Source organism: Pogoniulus pusillus, chromosome Z, assembly GCF_015220805.1.
Source record: "Pogoniulus pusillus isolate bPogPus1 chromosome Z, bPogPus1.pri, whole genome shotgun sequence".
NCBI classification, from domain to species: Eukaryota; Metazoa; Chordata; class Aves; order Piciformes; family Lybiidae; genus Pogoniulus; species Pogoniulus pusillus.
Genome location: NC_087309.1, coordinates 14,596,889 through 14,615,603, shown reverse-complemented (window position 1 = coordinate 14,615,603; position 18,715 = coordinate 14,596,889). Strand labels below are relative to the sequence as shown.

Below are 18,715 nucleotides of genomic sequence, written 5' to 3'. Positions count from 1 at the left end.
TTGGAATGGGCAGCCCAGGGAGGTGGTGGAGGCACCGTCCCTGGAGGTGTTTGAGACAAGCTTGGATGAGGCACTTAGTGCCATGGTCTAGTTGACTGGCTAGGACTGGGTGCTAGGTTGGACTGGATGATCTTGGAGGTCTCTTCCAACCTGGTTGATTCTATGATTCTATGATTCAATTTGCCCAGAAGACTACTTTTACATCACAGTTACCATTTTTGCTACTGCATAATTAACTGCCCATCATTAAGTTTATCCAGTCTTTGGTGTCATGATAAATCTGATTTCCTTCCACCAAATCCCTTCCCTTCTGAAGAAACTACATTTGGCCAGCAATTGGACGTCAAGTGCATAAATCCAACTTTCAAAAAGAAATGTAAAAAAATGAGAAATCTTAAAAGCACAGCACCCCTAAGATTTATAAAGGCACATTTTGAAGCAAAGTTGCAAAACTGACCAACTTTCTGACCACAAGTCCAAGGTTTCAGAACAATGAGGTCTCTGCATGAGATCTCTTCATATTTTCCTCACAGCTTGAGGAAGAGAAAGATTTCTTCACTTTTTTTTTGACTTGCAGTTAGTTTCACAGTTGTGAAATTATTATTTTAAACTAGTTCAGCTTTACAACCTGTAAAAAATCTTTCTCGTGCCCCTGGAGAGACAATTACCAAAGAAGCTGGGGGTTTGCACATCAGACCTAAACAAGCATTCAGATGCTGTGACAAGGGATGGGAATGTGGGATCACAGGCCATTAACGTAACAATGGTCCATCACGGATCAGTGTCAACACAAGCCTTGGCCAAACTGAGTCGGAGTGGACCTGAACATTGTGCAAGAAAAGAATGAGAATTTGCATATTAGAAGAAGCAAGGAAACAGGACCTTGTTATCTGATGAATATGATGAATATGTTGCTCCCCGGGAAGCAGATGTGGCAGACAGAATTTAGATTGGAAGCAAAGATGATTTTGCTCGTGGTGAAATGACTAATCAATGGGTAAAAGCCTTAAGCCTTCTGACACTATATATATCCCTGTATGTTGCCTAACAAAATCAGAACTTAGCTTGCATCAAGTTGCCTCACCACCCCTTCGTCGCAGCATTCAGACAGTAACTCTTCCAGTTTCCTAATTTGAGGGTGAATTGTTGATTCCATGTGTTCTGAAGGACAGAAGGCTCTGGAGTGATTGCTCCAGTGAGTTCTTTGGGACCAGAGAACACTCTCACACATGGGTGTGTACCCCTCTGGGTACAGTTTCAGTACTTTACTATAGCTTAAACACTAAAACCATCACGACAAAGGTACATACACAATACCTATGGCTCACCTGATACAGCTGCAGGGACAAACTACAGTGCTGAATAAAACACGAGAAACAATCCCAAGTAGCTCTATTGATCAAAAGGCAGGTTACACCCACCCTATCCCACTGGCCAGCAGAACTTCTGAGATGCATAGAAAGCAGAGCTGGTTGGTCCCTGTCTCAGAAGGTAGCTGTCCCCACCAGGAACTGCACCATCATGGTGGTAAGACTGGGACTGCTCCAACTCGCTCACCCACATCTCTATGTGCTCAGAATTCTCTGGCCTCTGTGCAGCGCAGCCCAGAATTCTGAACCAAGGAGAACCAAACTCCTCCTTTATCTTGGAATCTGTTACATACCACCTTTCCTTCCTGCTCATGTGCATACCTGTAAGCCCTGCTTCCCCTGGATCTTGTCTTTAGTAACCTAGTGATTATCAGCTTGTTGTAACTTCTGATCACACACAAACCAACTCTTCCCTCTCACAGTGACCTTTTAGTGACCTGCCAGTACCTGAAGGGGGCCTACAAAAAGGATGGAGCGAGACTGTTCACAAAAGCCTGCAGTGATAGAATGAATCATAGAATCAACCAGGTTGGAAGGGACCTCCAAGATCATCCAGTCCAACCTATACCCCAGCATTAATTTCCAGTGTCATCCAAAAGCATCTACCACTATCTCTTTAAAAAAATGCATATAGTAACTGCTACATTCCTTATTTTCACAGTAATATTCCCAGAAACTTTCCCTAAACTTGGATAAAGTGTTTCTCTGCATAACTGTCTCTTCTGCATAGGATCTCTGAAAGTGTGTGATGGATGATTTTGGAGGTTTCTTCCAACCTGTTTGATTCTATGTTTTGGGAGTTATCCACCCCTCTCTTATGAAATCACTCAGACTAGACACAGCCAGCTGAAAGTTAAGGAATGAAGCTTTATATTTACAGCTTAGCACAATATACAAGCAGATATTTACAATACTATTTGCAGTACATTACAAATATTTACAGCTATATACAGAAATACACAAGTTAGAAGTAATACAGAAACACAATACCCCTCCCAGAAATCAGAGTCCCAACCACCCTTCCACCTTCTTTCCACCCCAGAGTTTGCCTTACATGCAAGGTGAGCTGTGAGGATTGGCAAGGGGGATCAGAGGATCATAAGATGTTAGGGGTAGGAAGGGACCCAGAGAGATCATTGAGTCCAACCCCCCTGATGGAGCAGGACAATCCTATCTAACACAGACCACAGAGGAACACATCCAGACAGGCCTTGAAAGTCTCCAGAGAAGGACACTCCACAACCTCTCTGGGGAGCCTGTTCCAGCATTCTGTGACCCCTACAGTAAAGAAGATCCCCCTTGTGTTGAGGTAGAACTTATTTTACTGCAACTTACACCCATTGCTCCTTGTCTTATCACAAGGACCAAGTGAGTAGAGCCTGTCCCCCCACGCCTGGCAGCCTTCAAATACTTATAAGCATTTATCAAATCCCCTCTAAGTCTTCTCTTCTCCAGACTACAAAGCCCCAGCTCCCCCAGTCTCTCCTCATAAACCATGCCCTCCTGTCCCCAGATCATCCTCGTAGCCCTCTGCTGGACCCTCTCCAGCAGATCTCTGTCCCTCTTCAACTGGGGAGCCAAAAACTGAACACAGTATTCAAGATGAGGTCTCACCAGGACAGACTAGAGGGGAGAGAGGACTTCCCTTGATCTGCTGGACACACTCTTCCTAATACACCCCAGGATCCCATTGGCCTTCTTGGCCACAAGGGCACATTGCTGTGCCATGCTTAACTTGTTATCCACCAGGACCCCCAGATCCCTCTTCACAGGACTGCTCTCCAGCAGGTCACCTCCCAGACTGTACTGGTGCAGGTTATTGTTCCTCCCCAGGTGCAGGACTCTGCACTTGTCCTTGTTGAACTTCATCTGGTTCCTCTGTGCCCAGCTCTCAGTCTGTCCAGGTCTCTCTGGACGGCCACACAGCCTTCAGCTCTATCAGCCAAGTCTCCCAGCTTGGTGTCATCAGCAAACCTGCTGAACAGACACTCTGTGACCTCATCAATGGCATTGATGAAGATGTTGAACAGGACTGGCCCCAGAACTGATCCCTGGGGGACAGCACTAGTCACAGCTCTCCAGCTGGACCTGGCACCATTGATCACCACCCTCTGAACTCTATCTTGCAGCCAGTTCCTAACCCACCTCACTATCTGCTTTTCCATCCCCCACTTCCTCAGCTTGCTCACTAGAATGTCATGGGAGATGCTGTCAAAGGCCTTGCTAAGGTCAAGGTAGACTACATCCACTGGTTTCCCTGAATCTACCCATTCAGTTATGGCATCATAAAATGCTATCAGGTTAGTTAAGCATGACTTCCCCTTGGTAAATCCAGGCTGACTACTCCTTAGGGTTAGATGCAGAATTAGTTGGGTTACACAGCTGATATAGATAAGACAGGGTGTATGGGAGTCTCTGTTTGTGTCCTTGTTTTTATACATCTCAGCAAGCCTACAAGTGAAGTAGACATCACCACTGTTTTCACAGTATCACAGTATTATTAGGATTGGAAGAGACCTCACAGATCATCAAGTCCAACCCTTTACCACAGAGATCAAGGCTAGACCATGGCACCAAGTGCCACATCCAATACTGCCTTGAACAGCTCCAGGGACGGCGACTCCACCACCTCCCCGGGCAGCCCATTCCAGTGTCCAATGACTCTCTCAGTGAAGAACTTTCTCCTCACCTCCAGCCTAAATCTCCCCTGGCGCAGCCTGAGGCTGTGTCCTCTCATTCTGGTGCTGGCCACCTGAGAGAAGAGAGCAACCTCCTCCTGGCCACAATGCCCCTTCAGGTAGTTGTAGACCGCAATAAGGTCACCCCTGAGCCTCCTCTTCTCCAGGCTAACCAATCCCAGCTCCCTCAGCCTCTCCTCGTAGGGCTGTGCTCAAGGCCTCTCACCAGCCTCGTTGCCCTTCTCTGGACATGCTCAAGCATTTCGATGTCCCTCCTAAATTGGGGGGCCCAGAACTGGACACAGGACTCAAGGTGTGGTCTAACCAGTGCAGAGTACAGGGGCAGAATGACCTCCCTGCTCCTGCTGACCACACCATTCCTGATGCAGGCCAGGATGCCACTGGCTCTCTTGGCCACCTGGGCACACTGCTGGCTCATGTTCAGGCGGGTATCAATTCGCACCCCCAGATCCCTCTCTGTCTGGCTGCTCTCCAGCCACTCTGACCCCAGCCTGTATCTCTGCATGGGGTTGTTGTGGCCAAAGTGCAGCACCCTGCACTTGGAGCTATTGAACGCCATCCCATTAGACCCTTTCTTTTATACAGCCTATACTCTATTTTCTCTCACTAAAAAATTCCAATTTGCCTCAAACTAGCACAAAGTGCTTGATTGAAAGGAGGAGAAAAGTTGAAGAGTATAGGGGCAGGCTGACAACTAACCAGACATCTCTGAGGCCTTGCTGTTTGTCTCCAGAGTGCAGAAATGAGCCTTGTTCAGATTGGTACAGGACACACACACCCCCCCCTCATCAGATGCTTCTCTCTTCCAGCAACAAAGAGCAGTGCTGCATGTTCTCAGAGGTGCTAAAATCAATGTGCAGCCTCGAGTACATGAAGGCAAAACAATGCTTTCCATTTCTGAGTTCTGTTCCACTGATGACCAGGTCTTAAGAAGTACACTGCAAAATAATAAGATATCCCAAAACTTCTGTCATTAACAGTTTAATTAACTGACTTACCTCCATGTGAATGGCACTGATAAAAATTTCTCAAAGTGCCACATAAAATCACGTGGCAAAAAAAAAAGCTCAAACTTAGAGGTATTTCTGTGTTGCAATTATTTTTGGTTTCTGACATGCTGATTGCTGTATGTGTAGGAGCTGGCCTTAGCTGTTTGACCCACTTTATGGGAGCAGGCTCAGAGCAGGCTCAGTAGAAGGCACAGCCCTCTCCTTGAAAATTCTGGAAAGGGAGGTGTTATTTATGTTGATTTTTTTTTTGTCTTCCCTAAACAGGCCAGTGCTGAGCAAACAACTGCAGTCCCAATGTATGTATTTAATACTCCCTAGAAAAGCGTTCTCTATCCCACCATATTTTACTTGCAGGTCTGTGACTACAAAGGGTTCAGAAATGCTGACATAGGAGAACACTTGTGTGCTGGTTTGAGGCTAATTGGAGTATTTTAATGAGAGAAATTACAGCATTACTTGTGACAAGAAAATGATGAAGTCTGTATCATTCATTGGGTTGCTGAAGGATAAAAAGCTAAAATGTAAACAGTCTTCCTTCACTTTGTCCTGGGACTTTGCCCTGTTTGTTTCTCCTTTGATCATAGAATCAACCAGGTTGGAAGAGACCTCCAAGATCAGCCACTCCAACCTAGCCAGCCAACCAGACCATGGCACTCAGTGCCTCAGCCAGGCTTTGCTTCAACACCTCCAGGGACAGTGACTCCACCACCTCCCTGGGCAGCCCATTCCAATGCCAATCACTCTCTCTGCCAACAACTTCCTCCTAACATCCAGCCTATACTTCCCCTGGCACAACTTGAGACTGTGTCCCCTTGTTCTGTTGCTGGTTGCCTGGGAGAAGAGACCAACCCCCACCTGGCTACAATGCACCTTCAGGTAGTTATAGATGGCAATGAGGTCCCCCTTGAGTCTCCTCTTCTCCAGGCTAAACAGGCCCAGCTCCCTCAGACTCTCCTCATAGGGTTTGTGTTCCAGGCCCCTCACCAGCTTTGTCGCCCTTCTCTGGACATGTTCCAGCACCTCAACATCTCTCTTGAATTGAGGGGCCCAGAACTGGACACAGCACTCAAGGTGTGGCCTGACCAGTGCTGAGGACAGGGCAAGAATAACCTCCCTTGTCCTACTGGCCACACTGTTCCTGATGCAGGCCAGGATGCCATTGGCTCTCCTGGCCACCTGGGCACACTGCTGCCTCATCTTCAGCTACTATCTACCAGTACCCCCAGGTCCCTTTCCTCCTGGCTGCTCTCAGCCACTCTGTCCCCAGCCTGTAGTGCTGCTTGGGGTTGTTGTGGCCAAAGTGTAGAACCCTGCACTTGGCCTTGTTCAATCTCATCCCATTGGCCTCTGCCCACCCATCCAGCCTGTCCAGGTCCCTCTGCAGGGCTCTCCTACCTTCCAACAGATCCACACCTGATCTGATCTAGTATCTCTTCTCTAATCTCAGCTAACAACTAACATCTAAGCTTTGCTGGCATGTGTTTGTCTGTCTGAGACAGAGGGAGAAAGAAGTTGTAGCTTTGAGCCCTTCTGGGCAGTTTCCTTTGTCTGGGATGGAGTTTGGATTTCTGTGTTATTTCTCATTTGCATGTAATTGTAAATATATTGTTTATACACACTTGTTAATTTTGCCATGCTGTAGCTTCATCTTACTTCCAAGCCATCTGAGCAGGTCTGGTAAGTTTCAAACAGTGTAGGGGGGAGTTTCTAATGCACCTCAGTCTGACTTTCAAGGGCTGTGCCTTCCTGTTAGAAGCCTTGTTATAGGTCATTGTCCTATGATTTTTTTTAATCATCCTCACTGCTGCCTAATTACAGCTTAATTACTGCTTTCATGGCAGAAATCCCATCCCACTGAACACTTGAAAAGCCTGTGATTTCCTCTTGTGTGTGTGGGGCTGTGGATGTGCTATTGCTTTAAAGTTCTTCAGAGGCTCTGGAAAACTTGTCATAGATGTGACAGCCTGCATCATGCCTCAGGTGGTCTTATATGACCTGTGTGTTAGTGCTTGCCATCACCCCATGGCCAACACCAAGCTACACCTTGTCACACACAACTCCCCTTACAAACCTGTGCTGGGTAACTGCAAGCTGCTCCATGAGCAGCCTATTGCAGGCATACACAAAGCCTGAGGGCTCTCACCCCAAGGACAGAAACCTGCAATTGCATACACACCCTATGAGGAGAGGCTGAGGGAGCTGGGGTTGTTTAGCCTGGAGAAAAGGAGGCCCAGGAGAGACCTCATTGCTGTCTACAAATACCTGAAGGGACATTGTAGCCAGGTGGGGGTTGGTCTCTTCTCCCAGGCAATCAGCAACAGAACAAGGGGACACAGTCTCAAGTTGTTCTGGGAGAAGTATAGGCTGGATGTTAGGAGGAAGTTGTTGGCAGAGAGAGTGATTGGCATTGGAATGAGCTGCCCAGGGAGGTGGTGGAGTCACCATCCCTGGAGGTGTTCAAGCAAAGCCTGGATGAGGCACTTAGTGCCATGGTCTAGTTGACTGGCTAGGGCTGGGTGCTAGGTTGGACTGGCTGATCTTGGAGGTCTCTTCCAGCCTGGTTGATTCTATGATAAATGCAGTTGGCTGTGCTTCAGTATTTAACATAGGATCTGACTACAGAGCAACCTGTGGGGACAAGATTAAGAGGGCTTGCAACAAGGAAGCCTGCATGTGTAGAGATAGCTTTCAGTGCAAATGAGCTGAGGTGTGGGAACTGTATAATGAAAAATACCAACACCTTAATCTGGGAAAAAAGTCTCAGTTGCCTTCTCTGTGCAGGAAAACCTCAAATCTCTGGTGAGTGTAAATGTAAATAAAAGGCCATGTCAATAAGCTGGGTGCCTTACAGATTGCTCAAGAAATAACATCACATATTCAGTCACAGAATCACTTGAATGTGAGAAGCTCCTCCTGTGTTATTCACTGGCCAGAGTCTAAGGATCACCAACTCTCTTCCATACAAATCACTGTCAAAAGACCATATATCACTACATCTTCCAAGAGAAATAAATTACTTCTGAGCAGAAATGCTTTACACATCTCTTAAGTTAAATCTTTTCTGCAAGATCCCCCAAAGCAGACACAGGTGCTCTCTGGAGTTACTCTCTTCAGTGTTGTTGTCTTCCTTTCACCTAAGGCCTCAACAATCATAGAATCATAGAATCAACCAGGTTGGAAGAGACCTCCAAGATCAGCCAGGCTAACCTAGCACCCAGCCCTAGCCAGGCAACTAGACCATGGCACTAAGTGCCTCATCCAGGCTTTTCCTGAACACCTCCAGGGACAGTGCATCCACCACCTCCCTGGGCAGCCCATTCCAATGCCAATCACTCTCTCTGGGAAGAACTTCCTCCTAACATCCAGCCCTTTGGGGCTCCTTGTCCTTGAGAAATTGCACAGCAGCTTGAAGCTAGAACCAGCCCACATCAACACTACAATCAGTTGACACCAATTCTTTACCTCAGTTTTTCCCATACAACACAGCAGCCCTGCAATGGTCAGGCAGGAGTTTCTACTTTAGTTCACACAATGTTTGATGCCAGACACTCCTGAATAAATACCTACTAGCAAAAAAGTCCTGTGTAGTTGCTCCTTTGAATATAGCCCTCCAATATAGCCTTAAGACTCCATTTGTCCATTCACTTATAAGCACAGACAAGGCATGCAGGTAATTATTTGATGGCTTTCACAGGAGCATTGTAGAGGCCTTCCACTGCTCCCAGTTGCCTCCAGAGCCTAGTACACCATGGCAGCATAAAAGCCACCTACTGAAATTACCAAAACTATTTGAAAAAGGTTTATCAAATAAAAGTCTTTCAAGCAAAACCAGAACAGATGCTAGAAGCCAATACACACAGCTTGCCCTGTTCTGAAACAACAGCTGCAGGATGCAAAAAATTCTCCTCCCAAGCCACCTTTTTCAGATAAATTTCTAGGAAGGAACATGGCAGCATTGCTGAGAATACCTTTTTATTCTGCAAGAGCTAACTGAAGGCTTAATTACTTGCCTTTTGGGACAGTCCTTAAAATCCTTCCTGGCTCCATGCTGGAATACCTGGACAGAGATGCTTAATCTAACATAGACTTAAGTATCTCTACACTGCACTAGGGTCAATGTGGTTACAGCACAGGTGCATCCCCAGATGTTCTTGGACATGGAGAATGGTACCACATACCCATCCAACTTCCCATATGCCTGTAACAGTCATCACCATCATGGAATGAAGGTCTGCTTATGTAATCACAGTATCACAGTATTATCAGGGTTGGAAGAGACCTCACAGATCATCCAGTCCAACCCTTTAACACAGAGCTCAAGGCTAGACCAAGTGCCACATCCAATCCTGCCTTGAACAGCCCCAGGGACGGCGACTCCACCACCTCCCTGGGCAGCCCATTCCAGTGTCCAATGACTTTCTCAGTGAAGAACTTTCTCCTCACCTCCAGCCTAAATTTCCCCTGGCACAGCCTGAGGCTGTGTCCTCTCGTTCTGGTGCTGGCCACCTGAGAGAAGAGAGCAACCTCCTCCTGGCCACAACCACCCCTCAGGTAGTTGTAGACAGCAATAAGGTCACCCCTGAGCCTCCTCTTCTCCAGGCTAACCAATCCCAGCTCCCTCAGCCTCTCCTCGTAGGGCTGTGCTCAAGGCCTCTCACCAGCCTCGTCGCCCTTCTCTGGACACACTCAAGCATCTCAATGTCCCTCCTAAACTGGGGGGCCCAGAACTGAACACAGTACTCAAGGTGTGGTCTAACCAGTGCAGAGTACAGGGGCAGAATGACCTCCCTGCTCCTGCTGACCACACCATTCCTGATGCAGGCCAGGATGCCACTGGCTCTCTTGGCCACCTGGGCACACTGCTGGCTCATGTTCAGGCGGGTATCAATCAGCACCCCCAGATCCCTCTCTGTCTGGCTGCTCTCCAGCCACTCCGACCCCAGCCTGTATCTCTGCATGGGGTTGTTGTGGCCAAAGTGCAGCACCCTGCACTTGGAGCTATTGAACTCCATCCCATTGGCCTCTGCCCATCTGTCCAGGCGGTCAAGGTCCTGCTCCAGAGCCCTTCTGCCCTCCAACTCAGTCACATCTGCCCCCAGCTTGGTGTCATCTGCAAACTTGCTGATGACTGACTCCATGCCCTCATCCAGATCATCTATGAGGATGTTAAAGAGGATGGGGCCCAGCACTGATCCCTGAGGGACACCACTAGTGACAGCCACCAGCTGGATGTGGCACCATTCACCACCACTCACTGGGTCTGGCCCTCCAGCCAGTTCCTAACCCAGCACAGAGTGTTGCCATCCAAGCCGCATATCCCACCCCATACTGGACAGGAGATTCCTTCCATGAAAGAAACTTAAGAAATCCAGCAAAAGAGAATGACACATAGCTTTTAATGAAAGAGAGAGTTACATTCCATGCCAGTTAGCTCACTGACACAAGACAAATCATTAAGAAATAAGAGAGAAAAACTGTAATAGTATTTTTTGTTAAAAATTTCTTTTAAACACACATTCATATACTTCTTGTGTATTTAAAAATGGAATTATTTCAGAATTTTAGGTCATGTACTAAGCCAGCCAGTAATATTTAGACTGCAGGAACAAGAGGAGTAGTGACTGTTCAGAAAGAACAGGGAATGTGGATGTCATGCTAATCCCATAAGAATGTTTCTAGCCTGTGATGGCTTCTGACTATGTGGCTTCAGTAAGAGGGTATACAGAAGAAAAAAAGCAGGGGAGAGGCAAAAGAAACAGTACAAGGTCACATTAGAGACCCTCTGCAGATCACATAAGGATCTAGCACTCGGAAGCCATTAACATTCTCTATGCTTTATTTCCAGCAGAGGGTTACTTTTTCATTGACTCTGCTTTTTTGAGTATTCCCACTGCTTTCAGGAAAGCCATGAGCTACTGAGGTCCAAAGGAAACTTGTTGTGAACAGTCTGTAATTTAGTCTTGTTCCACCCTCATCTACCTTGTGGGTTTCTTAGCAAGGTGGCTGGTAACTTCACAGGCAAACCTGCCAGAATGTCAGAGCTGCTGCTCAAGTGTACACCCCAAATCAATTTCTTAACCTGAAATATGCAGAGTGAGCATTGGGTGCTTCCAATGACCACCCAGAAAGCTAAGGAAAGACAGACTTAGACAGAAAACCTGCTCCACAATGGGAAGACATTTTAAAAACAATCAGTTGAGGACAGGCACCTAAACCTGATTGTCTTAGCATGGCTGTTGTGCACTCACAGGGCTGTCAGAGCTCTTTTCATCTACAGAAAAAGAAAACCAACTTGTTTCTACTAGAAACATTAGATTTACATTTAACATTCAGCAAGTTTACAACATGTTGGTTGCCTATAGCAACACAAGGCATAATTTTAATCATTATTATCTGAGTGCACATGAAATTAAGAGGGTTTTCTTGGCACAGAGCTGACATTTAACTAGAACTATCCGGTTCAAAAGCTATTTTTCTAGCATCCAAATCTGGTTATTTATGAGAATAAAGATATAGTGGTACAGCACCACAAAATTATAGTGTTCCTAATCAACACTGCATATAGAAAATCTGAACCCTGAAAAACCCAGTAGTTTATTCTACAGGAAAAAGCCCATGACTCCAGATTTAGTGTCTACTGTCTGCCACCTTTCCTTCTAAAAAGCAGAAACTACTACATAGTTTCTTACCTTCAGCTCTTCTGAGAGACAGAGAGGCCCACAAAAGCCCAAGTGTGCAAGCCACTATTGAGTTTGATAAGCAAGGATTTCCTGTAGTATCAAGATAGCATTTTGAGAGATGTTGAGGTACTGGAACGTGTCCAGAGAAGGGCAACGAGGCTGGTGAAAGGCCTGGAACACAAACCCTATGAGGAGAGACTGAGGGAGCTGGGGTTGTTTAGCCTGGAGAAGAGGAGGATCAGGGGTGACCTCATTGCTGTCTACAACTACCTGAAGGCACATTGTAGCCAGGTGGAGGTTGGTCTCTTCTCCCAGACAACCAGCAACAGAACAAGGGGACACAGTCTCAAGTTGTGCTAGGGGAAGTCTAGGCTGGATGTTAGGAGGAAGTTCTTCCCAGAGAGAGTGATTGGCATTGGAATGGGCTGCCCAGGGAGGTGGTGGAGCTGCAGTTCCTGGAGGTGTTCAAGCAAAACCTAGATGAGGCACTTAGTGCCATGGTCTAGTTGACTGGCTAGGGCAGGGTGCTAGGTTGGACTGGCTGATCTTGGAGGTCTCTTCCAACCTGGTTGATTCTATGATTCACAATAATAGGGCACTTCACCTCAACTGGACCACAAGGCTCTCTCCTGAAAGTCTGGGCAAATGTCTCTTCCACTAACTAGAAAATTTTCCTGATATTGGCACATGAGGAAGTTTCTCTTAATCACTCTCAACACATTTTGGGACAGAACTAAAACCTTCCACTGTTGCTCGTCCAAGTACATCCCTTTTTTTAGTAGTTGAGTAGACAAGTTCACAAATAGGATGGATTCAAACAATTAGGAAAGAGATTTTGCTTTGTTTTAAGAACTCCTCCCTTCAGCAGACAACAGCAGACAGAGCTTGTGTGCCATTTTTACCTTAAGCAGAGAAAAGTCTCTCCTCAGGACATGGTCAGATAGGTGCAAACAACTTGCCAGACAGCAATGCAGGCAAAGGGGTCATATCAGAATACAAAAACAGTTCAGACACACACTGACTACATTCCACAGATATGCTTTTGGATAGCTGTACAAAGAAATCAAAGAAACCTGGGCCTGAGTATGTACCTGCCATGGCAAAAGAGCAAAACAACAGTTCACAGAAAGACTTCACTTTGCAAGCCCCGAGGTACTGCAGTTTACACAAACCTGTCAGAGGCCTTCTGGTGGCAAGGGAATTGCCATACACATCTCCCCTCATCCACTGGCTAATTAGCCAGATGGCAAGCCTGCAACAAAGCTACCAGAAGACAGTCCATATTCTTGTTCGTTGGACCCTGTAATGCAGCTTAATTTATCCAATCTAAATACCAAAGCCTGAAAGCTTCTAGATAACATGAGGTATCCAGAAGGGAGCTGTTTGCATTAAGAATAGTATGTGTCACATTAAGTCATCAGTGACATTCTATAAAAGCTGGAGGAAGGCTTTTAAAGAAAGCACTAAACAACGCTGTTTTTTTATTCTTCCTATTACCTGGGCTTTGCATTCAAGGAGCATTCAGCACAGTGAAGGCTACCCTGAAGAGGAGTTCCAGGAAGGAAAAGTCCTGACTCAGCACCATGGACACTGCTGTATCTGTAGGAACCCTTTTCTGATCTAAAAGGAAGAGACACAGACTTCAAAGAACAGCTCCTGTTGAGATCATGAAGAACCCCGTCTATCTATTTCTCAGCATCCTGGATTCGTTTTCAAAAGCTTTAGCACATGTGCAGCATGAAGCACAGCCTCACACCAGTGATGTTTCCTGGCAGGCATGGCAATAAACTATTCTGGCTGTACCACTCTAGACTGTGACCATATAACTTGCAGTGGAATAAGCGACAGAAGCATGAAGCAATGCCACATCAGATACGAGACAACAAAGCTTACACATCCATGCAGAGCTTAAATGTATGCTGGTGATGTTACTGAAGATTGACCACACACTAAGTATACAATCTGGTTTACATGGGGGACATGCAGGCTCTCCCAAGAGTCTACTGGCTTTCAGAAACTGAAAACCATGATGTACTTCAGCCAGGTCAGAAGACAGACCAACATCCACAGCAGAGTAGAGGAACACCAAGCCGTCTACTGACCTGGAGGCACAGCATGGGCCAACAGCTCATTAAGATGTTATTCTCCCTCTCCCATTGGTGCAGAGATGCCAGGGATCAACCCCCACATCCCACCTTTACTTTCAATTTAGAGTTTTTGGATGCACTGCCATCCCTCAGCACACCCATCTGCCCCAAATAAAGTTTTCACTCTTTCCTGGTAACAAACCCAGGTGAGCTTCAAAAGCTGAAATTCAAATCCAGAAACATTAATTGGGCTGAAACATTCACTAGACATGGTTAATAGTTTACCAGGTGCTCTGCAAATTGAAAGAAGGCCAGATTCACAGAATCACTTCCTAATGCTTTACAGTAAGCAGTAAAATAACTTCTAATACACCTAAGTGATTTACTAGCTTTCTCCATCCTAATCTAGAAGAATTACCAAGCCACCTGCAAACACCAGTGGTAGAAACAGAATAAGGCAGAACTGTTAAATCAACTGTAAAAATACAGTAACAATGCCTCTATTTAAGACTTTGCATTTCCTTTTTTCCTCTCTCTTTTTAACGTCTCCACAAGGCAAAGGCAAACATTTTGAAGAACTTCAGAATCAGTCTTGCCATTCTAGCCTTTTGAGAGGCCTGCAACAAACTGCTGACAGCACTTAGGAGATAGTTCATCTGAATGTTGCTCATGAATACATTTTACCACATGACTCATGTCTGCTGGGTGCCTCTTGCCTTGTGAAGAGGACTACAGATCTCAGTGATTTCTCATTGGAATGGGCTGCCCAGGGAGGTGGTGGAGTTGCAGTCCCTGGAGGTGTCCAAGCAAAGCCTGGATGAGGCACTCGGTGACATGGTCTAGTTGACTGGCTAGGGCTGGGTGCTAGGTTGGACTGGCTGATCTTGGAGGTCTCTTCCAAACTGGTTGATTCTATGAACAGTCAGAAAGCTGAATTAGCTGAAGCACATATTTGCAAATCCTTACTGAAAACTAGCCAAGTAGCTCTGGTTTAGAGCACTATATAAGCTCACTACAAGAGCACTGCTTTCATTGAGTTGATGCAGAGTGAAACTCAAGTTAAGAGAGCATTCACTTACAACAGACTTTGGTTGTGGGCAGGTACTGAAGGAACTGAAGGCCATGCTGACATACAGCAAACCTTACCTGGAGACTCAGGGAAAGACAACAGCAAACTTCTGAAAAATCTGACCTACCAATAAGAAGTGGCAATTGGCTACTGGCAGATTGTTCACATTGGAATGGGCTGCCCAGGGAGGTGGTGGAGTCACTGTCCCTGGAGGTGTTCAAGCAAAGCCTGGATGAGGCACTTAGTGCCATGGTCTAGTTGACTGGCTAGGGCTGGCTGCTAGGTTGGCCTGGCTGATCTTGGAGGTCTCTTCCAACCTGGTTGATTCTATGATCCTATGATAATACTGTTTTGAAGTTTGAGAGGATTCTAGTGGCAGTGGCAGATGGTATTCACTGTCCACTGCAGAATAGGACATATAGCACTACAACCTTACAGGGAGTCAACCTTGTCTTTGCAGAGCAGGCATATGCTCATCAAAAGGTACTATTTAGGCACACTGTGTTAGTTATTCCAAAAGGAAAGGCAGAATGAGAACTACTACAGTTACCAAAAATCTCTCTTGGAAATGATCCCTGTTAAATTTAGTATGATTTGCTACTTAAGTTGAAGGGTTTTTCATTATCACTGCCAATTAACAGAACTTAGTCCCATGTACTAATAATGGCCAAGGAAGAGTAATTCTAGCCTACGAGGGGGGCAGCCCTGCTTGACCTGCTGCTCACAAACAGAGAGGGGCTGGTAGGGGATGTGGTGGTTGGAGGCTGCCAGGGGTCCAGTGACCATGAAATTATAGAGTTTTCAATCCATGGAGAAACCAGGAGGGGCATCAACAGAACCTCCACACTGGACTGCCCAAGGGCAGACTGCAGCCTATTTAAGGAACTAATTCAGAAAGTTCCTTGGGAAATAGCCCTTAGAAACAAAGGGGTCCAGGAAGGTTGGAGCTGCTTCAAGAAAGAACTCCTGAAGGCACAGGAGCAGGCAGTGCCATTGAGCCGGAAGATGAGCCGATGAGGGAGGCAGCCAGGCTGGATGGGCAGGGAGCTGCTGAAGGAATTAAAGATTAAAAAGAGAGTGTATCACCTTTGGAAAAGAGGGGAGGTGTCCCAGGAGAAGTTCAAGGAAGTTGTTAGGTCTTGTAGAGGAAAAATTAGAGAGGCAAAAGCCCACATGGAGCTCAGGCTGGCCATGGCTGCCAAGGAAAATAAAAAGTGTTTCTTTAAATATATGAATGGCAAGAGAAGGGCCAAGGACAACCTCCAGTCCTTGTTAGATAGAGAGGGGAATAGAGTGACAAAGGATGAGGAAAAGGCAGAGGTGCTTAACACCTTCTTTGCCTCAATCTTCACTAGTGGGACAGGTTGTCTCCAGGACAGCTGGACTCCTGAAGTGGTGGATGGAGTCAGGGACCAGTACAGTCCCCCTCTAATCCATGAGGAAGCAGTAAGGGACCTGCTAAGTCACTTGGATCCTCGCAAGTCCATGGGACCGGATGGGATCCACCCTAGGGTGCTGAGAGAGCTGGCAGCTGAGCTGGCCAAGCCACTCTCCATCATTTATCAGCAGTCCTGGCTCACTAGAGAGGTCCCTGAAGACTGGAAGCTGCCAATGTGATTCCCATTCACAAGAAGGGTCGTAAGGAGGAGCCAGAAAACTACAGACCTGTGAGCCTGACCTCAGTGCCAGGCAAGGTGATGGAACAGGTCATCTTGGGTGCCATCACAAAGCACCTACAGGATGGCCAAGGGATCAGGCCCAGCCAGCATGGGTTTAGGAAGGGCAGGTCCTGTCTCACCAACCTGATCTCCTTTTATGATCAGGTTCCCTGCCTGGTGAATGTGGGGCAGGCTGTGGATGTAGTCTACTTGGAATTCAGCAAAGCTTTTGACACTGTCTGCCACAAGAAGCTCCTAGCCAAGCTGGCAGCTCATGGTTTGGACAGATTCACTCTGTGCTGGGTCAGGAACTGGCTGGATGGCAGAGCCCAGAGAGTGGTGGTGAATGGTGCCACATGCAGTTGGCAGCTGTCACTAGTGGTGTTCCCCAAGGATCAGTGCTGGGCCCAGTCCTGTTCAATATCTTTATTGATGATCTGGACGAGGGCATTGAGTCCAGCATCAGTAAGTTTGCAGATGACACCAAGCTAGGAGCAGGTGTGGATCTGTTGGAAGGTAGGAGAGCCCTGCAGAGGGACCTGGCCAGGCTGGATGGGTGGACAGAGGCCAATGGGATGAGACTGAACAAGGCCAAGTGCAGGGTTCTGCACTTTGGCCACAACAACCCCAAGCAGCGCTATAGGCTGGAGACAGAGTGGCTGGAGAGCAGCCAGGAGGAAAGGGACCTGGGGGTAGTGATAGATAATAAGCTGAAGATGAGCCAGCAGTGTGCCCAGGTGGCCAAGAGAGCCAATGGCATCCTGGCCTGCATCAGGAACAGTGTGGCCAGTAGGACAAGGGAGGTTATTCTTCCCCTGTCCTCAGCACTGGTCAGGCCACACCTTGAGTACTGTGTCCAGTTCTGGGCCCCTCAATTCAAGAAAGATGTTGAGGTGCTGGAATGTGTCCAGAGAAGGGTGACAAAGCTGGTGAGGGGCCTGGAACACAAACCCGATGAGGAGAGGCTGAGGGAGCTGGGGGTGTTTAGCCTGGAGAGGAGGAGGCTCAGGGGTGATCTTGTTACTGTCTACAACTACCTGAAGGGGCATTGTAGCCAGGTGAGGGTTGGCCTCTTCTCCCAGGCAACCAGCAACAGAACAAGGGGGGACAGTCTCAATTTGTTCTGGAGGAAGTATAGGCTGGATGTTAGGAGGAAGTTCTTCCCAGAGAGATTGATTGGCACTGGAATGTGCTGCCCAGGGAGGTAGTGGAGGCACCGTCCCTGGGGGTCTTCAAGCAAAGCCTGGATGAGGCACTTAGTGCCATGGTCTAGTTGACTGGTTAGGGCTGGGTGATAGGTTGGACTGGATGATCTTGGAGGTCTCTTCCAACCTGGTTGATTCTATGATTCTATCTTTGTGTAACAAAAAAAGAAGACAAACTGACTAGGACCTTGAGAAATTAAAGGATTTGTCAATCCTATAAATTAAGATCACAGCCTGAAGTACAACTTCAGACTATTCAAAACAAATTTTTCAGCCTCACTAAACCAAAACAACTTTGCAATATCAATGGACTAAAATTTCAGCAAGGCTCAAATACACTTCAGAAAAATCAAGTCTGCAGCAGAATTTAATACACCAGCCTGAACCATGCCTCCTGACACTCTGTCAGCATGAAAACATTATCACTATGGCAAATGACTGGTGGTAGTTCCCTCTGATGTCAATGAGTTCTGAACTTACACAAAGTCTCTGGTTCTTCATAATATTTACCAACCACCACAGTTATGGAAGATAGCTGTGGTAAAAACGTAGCTTTCTCCTGACTATTAACTGATACAGGAAGTCAGACTTCAGTGGCCATATGAAAATCTTCCAAAAACCCAAAATCAATTGGCCTGGAAATAAAGAGTCAACAAAAATAAATCAGGATTTGTTTTTTAGTTCCTATATGTTAAAAAATCCTCTTAGCATCTTCCTATAATTCTGACCAATCTTCCACAAAAGACAACTCAGAAACCAAAAACAGAAGCTCCTAGCCAAGCTGGCAGCTCATGGTTTGGACAGATTCACTCTGTGCTGGATCAAGAACTGGCTGGATGGCAGAGCTCAGAGAAGAGCTCAGAGAGTGGTGGTGAATGGTGCCACATGCAGTTGGCAGCTGTCACTAGTGGTGTTCCCCAGGGATCAGTGCTGGGCC

The 18,715-nt window shown here is 46.7% G+C and overlaps 1 protein-coding gene across 4 annotated transcripts in view; it reads right to left on the bottom strand.

Annotated features, from left to right (window-relative positions):
* The window catches only part of FAM219A (family with sequence similarity 219 member A), a 135,445-nt gene that overhangs the window by 101,614 nt on the left and 15,116 nt on the right, over positions 1-18,715 (bottom strand). The window contains exon 2 of one of the 4 annotated variants that reach the window (XM_064140664.1): positions 13,257-13,379. The exons of the other annotated variants lie outside the window; for them this stretch is intronic. Coding sequence (XP_063996734.1) covers positions 13,257-13,280 — 24 coding nt within the window. The 5' untranslated portion in view covers positions 13,281-13,379. The remainder of the gene's footprint in view (positions 1-13,256; positions 13,380-18,715) is intronic. 4 annotated transcript variants of the gene reach the window in all.